General features: G+C 43.4%; 1 protein-coding gene across 1 annotated transcript; it reads right to left on the bottom strand.

Moving 5' to 3' along the window:
* Positions 1–3,068: 3,068 nt before the first annotated feature.
* Positions 3,069–10,917, bottom strand: LOC130586085 (phenylalanine-4-hydroxylase-like). The gene is made up of 6 exons (XM_057386795.1): positions 10,825–10,917; positions 8,866–8,922; positions 7,785–7,880; positions 7,306–7,439; positions 5,591–5,706; positions 3,069–5,021 (listed from the first exon to the last, which is right to left on the bottom strand). Exons 1-6 carry the CDS (start codon positions 10,906–10,908, stop codon positions 4,978–4,980), a joined length of 531 nt encoding a protein of 176 aa, XP_057242778.1. The 5' UTR covers positions 10,909–10,917; the 3' UTR covers positions 3,069–4,977.
* Between the last annotated feature and the right edge of the window lie 6 nt (positions 10,918–10,923).

Raw genomic sequence — 10,923 nt, 5'->3', positions numbered from 1 at the left:
CTCAATACTTCGGTAACTCTGCACCACTGCTGCTTTCTGTCATCCTCTTCAATGTTCACACCTTGTGTCTGAAAAAGGAGGAGGGCAGCTTAGTCCAGCTCCAAGAATTCCCAATGTGTGCTCATTTATCTAATGAGAAACAGCCCAGGAGTTAGCTCAGGAAAATTACAAATACTTGGGCTGTTTCTAGGAGAAACAAAGAAGGAAAAATGAAAGATGTCCTCTGGTTGTGGAAGACATGAAGCTCTCCTAGAGTGTTAGAGTTGAATAAGTGATTCTCAAAAATAAAAGATAGATTTGGAAAGTTCTATTTCATAACACACAAACTGCATGCAGCTCACAACAAATCATTGTGTACGTTAATGAGAGGGTCTGAATAGAATTCAGACACCTAGAGAAGGGAATAACAAAAACTTTCATGTGGATTCTATTGACACACAGCTACATCTTCACAGCATTTCTAAGTGCAAAGTTTGGGGTTTTTTCACCTGTCCATGGATCATTTCTATGCCTGGCAGAACCCAACGCTTCTGTGACCTGCCCTGTCGAGTGACAAATGTTCTTTGGGGTCCCTTTGGTGTTTGTGCCAAACTCACACCTCATATCTACTAAAGCTGGGAAACTTGGATGAGAAACAAGTGTTTGTTTTTTTGTTTGTTTGTTCCCAAGACTTTGCCTTTACAATTGATGCCTTAGGATTTTTTTAGCCTCTATATTTTCATGCTTAGAGGAAATGTTCATTCCAGAGCGTTTTCTCCTAAACTTGTCTCTAATCCCAGACAAAATTGCCCACTTCTGAGCTTTTCCTGCTCAGAGGATGTCACCCTGTTTTAGCCCAGCCCTACAGGAGATGAGTGCTGCCCCAGGCTGGGTTCCTCTGCTGGGATGTGCTCCTGAGTGATTTTATCTCCAGTGAAACAGGCTCTCACAAACACCAGGGMCACATCTTTCCCCTGGATGGCAGGGCAAGCTCCAGAGGGATTCAGATCTGCTTCCCTTCCCTTATACTCGACACCAGCAAACCTTTTTCTGGAAATGAGCACCTCTATCTTCACAGCCCAGGTTCCAGAGTGCCAGGCCCTGTGTGAAGGGCATCCTGCAGCTGCAGAGATAACCCCATCCCCATGGCCTCCCTTTGCAGATGGAGCCATTTATTCTGTTTATCCCTTGGCTTACCCTGGCTCGGTCTGACCCCCAAGTGCTGTAGGGCTCTTCCTTGGCCAGAGAACACGATTTTGTTCTCCAGGGATCATGGCAGCACCATGGGCCAAGACAGAGCACTGGGAAGGTCTTGATTTCCTCATCTCTTTCCCAGGATGAATTTCGCAGCACCGTGGCCTGGAGGCAGATCACAGCATCCTGAGGAATGCTGGCTGCTCCAGAGCTCGGGGGCAGTGGGATTTGTGGGGTGTGGCGAGTGCCAGCCTGGGCAGAGGGGTCCCCACGGGGCCATGGGATGGGACAGACCATGCAGGACACATCCCTGACACACCCCAGCACCCTGCAGRCCTGGCTGGTGTCCCAGGGGACACAGAGGGGAAAGCCCTTAGGGCTCCAGCTGAGTGTTTGTGACARTGGTCACCAACCCTGGCAGGGCAGGGACATCATGGTGCTCCCRTGGCTGTGTTTGTGCTGCAGTGCTGGAGCCCCAGCTCTGTGTGTTTGCACAGCTTTTGGCTGCTTTTACAATCATGAGGCAGACATGACCGAAAGGGTAAAAGGGTTTTACCTTTCACCTTGGGTATTTTGTATGATCCAGAGTGCACAGCTTATCCGAGTGGAACACACCGAGGTGCTGCCCCAATAGAACGCCGATACAATTTTTTTAAACCTCGCAAATCAGCATTTCTGTCTAGAATCCCCCAATAAAAAACTTCATAAATGAAGTAATGTTCCCGTATTCTAAAGAATCTCCCCCAGATGAGGCCAGAGCCCAGTTTACACAAAATTCCAGAGCGAAGGCTTCACCCAAGGTTGAAACCTYRAGTTTTGAGATAGCCCAGGGCTCACCCTACTGAGGTTGTTTGGTCYYYYKSCCMRSMRRAMCCCMAAAMYWARKTAGAATATCAGTCTACAAGAATTACAATCTCGTAGGCCAAGGGTATAAGGAATACATAAAGGGTACAGAAAATAATTAAAAGGGTGTCTAAAGTCCTGATCCTCGAGGAATCAAGATTTCCCTGCAGAGCCAGGCCAGACTCACCATCCCTGTGACAGCCAAGACATCCCACAGAGTGTTTTTCAGCCCATTTTGGAAGCTCCAGGAGTGCAGGAGCAGAGGTCTTGGGCTGGGTGCTGCAGTTTGGGGGCTCAGCAGGGACTGGAGCACAGGGGACCCTTCCCCAAGGGGACATTCCTGAAAAAGGTGCAGTTCCCCCACCCCAAGGCTCACCCTCACTCATGCAGCCCCTGGGTGCTCAGCTACTCTTCTCCCATTTTACACAAAACAATTCCTCTGCAGCCCCAAACTCAAGGACACCTCCCTGTGCCAGGCCCCAAGAGATGGAAACAACAGAGAATTGGGGGAGCCAACTTGGAGTCAATGACTGCATTGGCTGAGCTGCAATTGGAGGATTCAGCAAATCCCGATGTGCAAATGGACAAAAGTGAGAAAGGGTGAAAAACCCGTGAGCCATTGTCCATTGTGGGTGTGGGACTGCCCTGAATGCACCTGAAGTCCCTGCAATGAACAGAACTGCTTTTAATTCTCGGAATTTTGTCCAGCCTCTGTTCCAGGGAGCCTGATTCAGGCATCAGTAGCACTCAGACATTTATGGAGTATGCAAATGTAAAGCAAGCTGGGCTTCGTTGTGCATTTCTGGGTAATGAAGGATTTTTTGTTGATATCAGCCTCATAATCTTGGCTGGATGATGGAGCCAGCCAATGCAAGAGAGCATTTTTTGTGCTGGGGTACACCTCAGATGGGCAAACCCTCCTACCTGGGTGTTTAATTCTGGTTGATTTGTGTGGTCACCATGTGGTCACKGGTCAGATAATGCAAAAGGCATTTTTCTACACATTTGTGATTTTCTTAAAGCATGGAAATAAGAAGTCAACCATTAAGGAGTAGTATTTTAAATGTAATTTATTTGTAGTATTTAAAGTAGTTATGTACAAGCTAATTTGTTCTGCAAGAAAATCTGCTTTCCATACATTTCCTCTGCTTTTAGAATGCTGAACATTTAACTTTTCCTCATCTCTGTCTTGCTGCATTAAGGGACACAGAACCAGACACGTGGCAACAATATTCTCTTAACTATTCCACTTGCACATGAAGGAAAATCGTGAACCCTGTGTTCTCTATGTCGTTACAGAACTACTGCTGCAGAGGAGCTTGAAAGGCTGTCTGAGGATCAGTTTGAAAGACTTTACCCTTGGGGTGAAATTGCTTCTTTGCAGCACACAGTTACCTCATGGGTCCTATTACATCAAGAGAGAAAAATATGGGCGAYTTTCACACTGAAACCACACAATTTAAAGATCTAGAGAAACATTGTGAGGGGAAAAAAAGGGAATAAAGAAAATACAGAGATAAAAAAGGTTACTTCAAAGCATCAAAATGATACCATTTTGCACAAGTATATGTCTTTTGAAAAGGGTTCCAGCTGGTATCCCAAGATTAATGTTATTACCCATCATAAATAAAATGAAAACAGATGYACTTCCTATCTTCTAAAGGATGATGCTTATATTAAAGCAGTATTGATTTTCATACTAGAAATACAAAACTAGTAATGTAGCAGGTATGAGACTCGTGGACTTTCAAATCCCTCTCCATCTTTGAATCTTCTAAGAGAAATTTGACCTCTGAGTGGTGTTAACATCACGATGCAAAATTGTTTCAGGCTGAAAATRCTGTTCAGCTTTGCTTTGCTCCATTCTGTCCCCATGTTCAAGTGCTSATCTCCCTCCTTCAACCAGGGAGCTACAAGGGGGCATTGTGTAGTGTGGGCCAGTCCAACAGGGCATTTAGCTGATTTCTGTGAAATTYATAAGATAAATACAGAAACAGCTTCCTGAGCAGCAAAACTCTTCTCTCTCCATGCTCAGCCATTGACTTGAGCCGGAACCACCTTTGGTTCCATTTGCTGACTCAGCTGAGATTCGCTCCAGGAAAAATAAAACCACTTTCACCAAAAAAAAGGGAGATTAAAGCTCAGATGGGTGATGGAGATTCAAAAAGGGGTCATTAATTAGGATGTGTATTGAAAAGGAACATGTTTGGGTTTGAATGTAACTGGGACAGGTCCCAGTTACCCCATGACTTTGATGGGGACTCCAGCCACAGATTCAGTGGGTTAGAAGCTGGAAGGCTTTGATGTCCCCAGCTGCATTGAAACAACCACTCCCTCTTCATTCCCAAGGTGCTGGAATCCACCTTCTAGGCTGTTAAACTAGGAGACATCTCATAGCAGTGTTGAATAAGACACTCTCAGGGAAGGACACAAAAAAAAAATGCATCCTTCACACCTCAGCCTCCCACAGCTGAGCATGTCTGTTGGGAGCAATCCCCCCTATACCCTGAAAAGTCTCCTGTTTACCCTGAAAGGTGTGGAGTTCCAGACTCCACAGGAACCTTGGGAGGGACTGAGGGGAGTGTGGCTGTCAGAGAAGGCARGGTGGATCACTCTGCTCATCGCTGACATCCCATCCTGGTCCCAGACCCCACCAGTGCAGCTCTGCACGGCCAAGATCTCCTCCTTCTGCTAACCTTTGGCATGAAACACCCACAGGCTTCCCCAGATTCACAGAAATCAGGTCATTTTTATTCATTAGTGAGAAATAATGGATTAGTGTCTGAAGGCCAAAAGAGGGGAGGGTCACCTGCAGATGGCTGTTTCTCTGCTAAGCTATAATAATTAAGATATACAACATAAGCACTCATGCAGTACACTGGAAGATAATAGGCTAAGGCTGGACTAAGATTGGCACTTGCACATGATAGCTTCCAGTCACTAAAAAAACACAGCAAATCTTCATTTTAGCTTCTGGAGGGCATTGCAAAGGATCCCAATCTCACCTGCAAAGGGAATAATCACAGCAGTTAATCCTAGAGCCAGTCCATTGCTAACACTCTTGTACATTTTTTACCTTTTGTGTCCATTCTCTCAAAGAATAAGGTGAGCAGAGAAGGGCTGAATTGGRCACTTTTATTGGGGTTTTACTGGAGTCAGGCCTTTGCCTTCACCAGCCATGCAAGGCTGGATCACAGGATCAGAGGAGCTGGTTCTGAGCAGGCTGGCCAATGTGAAGCTGGAAATGTAATTAAAGCCACACTTCTCCTTTTTCTTACTGAAAGCAGCTGGACCCACACATCAGGATCCACCTCAAGGCCAYCTGACCTTTCTCAGCACCTCCCCCAAAACTGAGTATTTCAGATTTAACAAGCTACAATCAGGTGGRAATGCTTGTTGAAGCTTGGCTAGAATTACGAAGTAATTTTTTCACAAGAAAATTTCTCATGTGCGCTGCCTTATCTTGGATAGGCTCAGAGCATTAAACACACCCAGATGGACACCACTGCTTTGTGGTATCTATTTCTGACCCAAGATTTGAGGAATTCAAGGTAACAAATCTGTAATTCCTTACTGTTGATCGTGTCAGCTAAGTTCTTCAGCTGCTTTGCATTGTCCAGGACTTCAATCCTTTGGGTGTAGGGGTTRTACCGAACAGAGAAAGGACGAGGGATGGTCTGAGCAAATTTCCTGAGGAAAAAAAAAAAACCCATAAATACACAGTTAAAATGTTGTTTTTCACTAACTCAGTCTTTTCYCAGTGACTGAGTTATTTGTTGATTGGGGGGGATAAGAAGATGGAGAATAAGATCTTCCTCGTGGGAGGAAAGAACTGAAATTCCTGCAGGGTGAYCTGAGACCTACAACATTCTGCAACACACCCGAAACTGCATTTGTCCCTACCACCTCTGTTTTGTTCTGAGCAGGACTAATTAAGCTCTTGGCATGGCAACACTGCTCCTGCTGTAGGTTAGCTACCTAGCTACTGGGAACTGCCAAGCTTGAAAATCTCATTTTCCTTTCAGTAGTGCAAAAGACAGGAATTCTAATGCAAGAATGAGTTTCTGGAAAAAAAAAAANAAAAAAAAAAAAAAAAAAAAAAAAAAAAGTCAGGCATCTATGCCACCCTGGTATGCCAGGGGACAAGCAAATTTAACTTCTGGCATGGTTTGTAGTAGCTCCCAGGTAATTACAGAGTTAGAAAGTAGTTAATGGAGTGAAGCAGCATTCTCTACTGCAAAATAGTTAATGCCATGTCAGAAGCATTAAGTTTTCAGTATCTTGGGAAAATATTAATTTGCATAACCACAGAATTGTGGAAAGAAGGGCTCTGAATGGGATGAGACAGTCAGAGCTATTGTTCCAGGGTCCTTGTAGACCCCAGCAGGGAACTGGCYTGCATATCTGCTTTGGATTACTGAAGTTATTGCTGAAGGAGGAAGGGAAGCACGCAGGAGTTGATTCTGGAGCCCCACTCCACCGGCTGGGACTCGGCATGGCAAATCCCACACGCCCAGAACAGTGGAATATGCTGGATGCCATCCCCACAAAGCTTTTCAATCTAAACCTAATTATTGTCAGCAAAGGACATTCTCTCAAACAGCATTCAGTGAGAACAGGCCACAAGGTGTGACAGTGAAGAAATGTTACATTGGTGCATTTAACAGCTTTTCTTAAGAGAGACCACATTAGAAGATGGCTTTCCTAAATCTCAGCTGAAGGTGAGATCCCAGCCAGAAGATTAATGCCTTAAAMTGAGAACTTTTAGGCCAATCTCAGAATAACTCCTCAGAAAGATATGACACAGTTGATTGTACATTCAATTCTATTCCCCAAACATAGGCTGAGACATTCCTGTTCCGAGACCAGAACTGAACYTGGACATAACTTCAGAGGAAAAGGAATGGATACTAAGAAGACTCTTTTTACAAGAAATGTTAATTCTAGTAATGGTAAAGGAACTTGTTTTGCATTAATTAGCCAGATTTTACCCTAAATGTTGGAATCATTGCAATKGAACTGATAATTTTTTGTTGTGTTTTGGTTAGACAGACGAAACTCTCAGTTACACTAAACACAAATTCTTGGCTTCATACGTAAGGTATAGACCTATTATTGCTCTTTTTTGCCCAAGATTCCAAGGATATAAAATGTTTATCTTTAAGTATTGTACAATCTTTCCTAATGTGTCTCAGAGCATCATTGTCAACCCAAGAGTTGTTATGGCAATGAGATYCTCTGTATTTGCAGTAGTCAGGAATGGGTGCTTCTCTGGAATGACTGGGTTACCTCAGCTTTTCTTTTGCATCTTTAAAGCTTTCAGCAACGTAGTAGATGGGCTGGAACTCAGTGACAGGGTACTTCTGCACAGAAGTCTTCTCCAGGACAAGGGGCTGGATCTCAGGCTTACTTGATAAACAATACTGTGAATAAAAAGGTCAGAAATTTATTTTAGAGTGTTTGAATGCAATGTGGAAGAGAGATCCATCCCATTTTGGACAGGGAAGAGCTGCTCCTGTGGTCACAAGGATAATGTAATTATCCTTGTAAATGTAAATGTTAATGTTTATGTACATGAAAAATGTAAATGTTTTTCTGGGAAAGAAGCAGGTGTGTGTATCCATACACCCACACATTTATCAGAGCTCTAAAATGAAATACCACACTTCTCTGCAAAAAAAATATGAAGCAAAACCAAAGGTCTGAAGACATCCAGAAAAGGGATTCGAGTAATTATAAACATATTAGAAATGTTTTTCCGTACCCACCTGCAGCTCCCCAAATGAAGACAGCAGCCCTGCGCCATAAGCCTTGAGGGAATCTCCTTCCTTACACAGTCCAAACTCCACAGTAAACCAATAAACCTGGCAAGAGAACGGGACAGAAACTTGTGATTCCTTGATCAAAAGCAGTATGTGCACACCATTTATTTGAACATTTGTAATTTTCATTTCTTTATGAAATGTCGTCATGCATCAAATTCAAGTGTATAAATGTCCCTTCAGTCCAAAATCCTTCTCCTGGGAGAAGCACAGCACTGCATTCTGTGTGCCTGAGAAACCAGTTCCATTCCTTGACAAACAAAGTTGTGTTTTACATTGCTTATCTTTGTCAGCAGGGGCTATGAAATTATAGAAATATAGTTTTACTTTGGCTTGGCCAACTCAGTGGAAGTTTGGACCTGAGTTTAGACAAGTTTGTCTTCTGCTTCACACAGGGCATCTGACTGTAGCAGCAACAGGGTGAACAGGCAATAGGGAAGGAATTTGGCCTAATTTGTCTCCTGAATCTGTCCTTCCAGAGGGATCCCTGCCCTGGCCGAGAAGAACCACCCCATCCATCAGAAGCACCAAAGCTGGAGGAATTCCTTGCTCAGATGGCAATGGGGACACAAATCTCAGAGGAATACCCTTGTTTTTATGGGACATTTGCAACTCTGGCTCTCAGGAGCCTCAGAGCAGCATCCAGGTGAGCTGRGGTGACTACAGAGGATTTTATCTGCCTGGCAAAGTGGTGCAGAAGAGATGCTGGAAGGTAAAACAGCTACAGAAGCTGCCTCTTGAAATTTCCTGTGGGGATGTAGTAACATGTCATCTTTTCTTGCCCAATATGTTTGTGCTGGAGGAAATCTTGTTGGGACTTCTGTGTTTAATCACAGCTGTCACTTTGAATAAGGGGTGCCAAAGCTGTTTTCCTTTCATGCAACTGTTTCAGGGTGGGGTTTTCCAGCCGTGGTCTTCACTCTGATCCCATTCAGCTCGATGGGAGTTCTATCAGTGACTTCAGTGGCAGCAGAATTAAGACAACACGGGGCGCTTTGGAAAACTGAGCCCTCATTTRTGAAATTACCGTGGCGAGTTTCTCGATGAAATCATCTGGAGCTCCCAGCGATGCCAGTCCAATTTCCTGTAACAATAAACCATTATTCTTCAAGCTGTTTATTGCAAACATTCTTCCTGCCCCGTCTTATGTAATTGCTCACATTTTAAATGTTACCATTGCTTACTACCACACACAAATGTTTACAGGACATGTTCCTATCGTGCAAGATCAATTTTAAACCAGAGATCTCTCAAAAAAATGAACAAAGGGCCTTGTCCAAATGCCATTTACAAGGCATGATCCTTTGTGCCTGCTACAAAGCCCATTGAGGTCAAATAAAATTTCCCTCTTGCTTTGACAGGCTTTTGATCGAGTCTACAACGAACATCTGAGAGAGTGACAGGGACAAAAGGAGGCGAATCAATCACACACCTCACATATTTCTCTTTGTTTTGATGGCTGCTGATTAAAGGAGGGTTCCTGGAGCCTTCAATGAGCTGGGGGTTTTTTTTTCTGAATGACAGGGCATGGTTTGAAAGAGCTTATTCATACCTTGGGAGCTGAGTTTTTTCCAGGAGGCACGCAATAGTTGGGTTCAAAAGACAGACACACAAGACTACACATAATAATCAGGWTCCTGTCTAGATCTGCTCTAGAGAGGAGTGCACAGCGCAAAATCAGAGGGCAAAGTCATTGGAGCAGCTCTCACCATGTGAAATCCTAGTGAGCCAAGGTGCAGGAGGGCTGGAAGGAGACCCCAGTTCTGGGAAAAGGCAGAGCCTGAAGGCAATACTGAGACCTTACTAACYACATCAGACTGACTTTTATCTTTTGAGATGTCACATCAAGTCCATTTTCCTTTTCTTTCCTTCCTTCACCATTCTTCTTTTCTATGCCTCTCATTTTTCCTTTCTTTCTCTTTCTTTCTCTCCCTCTCCTCTCTTTCTCACCTTGTCTTTCTTTCGCTCCTCTCTTTGTTTCTCTCTCTTTCTCTCTTTTCTCCCCTTCTCTTCTCTCTTTCTCTCGTTCTCTCTTTCTTTATCTCCTTCTCTCTTTCTTTTCTTGGTTTCTTGCTTTCTTTCTCTTGTTTCTTTCTTTCTCTTTCTTTCTTTCTTTCTTTCTTTCTTTCTTTCTTTCTTTCTTTCTTTCTTTCTTTCTTTCTTTCTTTCTTTCTTTCTCTTTCTTTTTTCTTTCTCTTTCTTTCCTTTCTCTCCTTCTTTCTTTTCTTGCTTTCTCGCTTTCTCTTTCTTTTCTTTCTCTCTCTTTTTTCTTTCTCATTTTCTTTCCTCTTTCTTTTATGCTTTCTTTCTTTCTCTCTTTCTTTCTTTTCTCTCTCTCTCTCTCTCCCTCTCTCTCACCTTTCTTTCTTTATTTCTCTCTCTTTCTCTCTCTCTCTCTATCCTTTTCTTTTTCTTGCTCTCTCTCAGTCTATCAGTCTTTCTGTCTTTATGCCTTTTTCTCTTCTTTTTTATCCTTATTTTCTGGTAAGAAAGCCAAAAGTTTACGCCTTCACCAAGACTTGGCTTTCTTTTCAGAGACATTAACACTACCAAAARGAGAGCTCCTCTCCAGCCTTCTCCCATCTTACAGCTGGGACAGTTCCTCACTTTACTCAGCCTCCAGTGTCGCTTCAACAGAAAACAAAACAAAATCTCCACTTTCCCTAACATTTGAACACCAAAACAATAATCCATCTGACCCATGAGCTATGTGACTTCATTCAGAAGGATCAACATCTGCAGAAAGGTTTTTAGGTGATGGCTTCCCAGGGCCTGTCAAAAAACAGCTCACACGAGATCATATTTGGAGCTGGACTTTATGATTTCACCTGCATGAATTGTGTCCAGAGTCCAAGCAACAAATAAATCATCTCAGCCACTCTTAAACTGTGTGCTTAAAGGTGAATCTGCACCACCCTTCAACCTGGAACATCCTCTGAATTAATGCTGTGTTTCTATTATGTAAATAACAAAACCACCAACTTACCTGRGAAAACTGAGCAAAACTGGGATCAGCAAAAAGAGGGACGTGTCCTAGCAGCTCGTGGCAAATATCACTGCAGAAAAACATGATATTTGAATAACT

This window comes from Malurus melanocephalus, unplaced genomic scaffold (genome assembly GCF_030028575.1).
Source record: "Malurus melanocephalus ecotype Western Australia unplaced genomic scaffold, MMel_1.1 scaffold_1055, whole genome shotgun sequence".
NCBI classification, from domain to species: Eukaryota; Metazoa; Chordata; class Aves; order Passeriformes; family Maluridae; genus Malurus; species Malurus melanocephalus.
The sequence above is the reverse complement of the archived record's forward strand: the minus strand, read 5'-3'. Positions and strand labels throughout refer to the sequence as shown.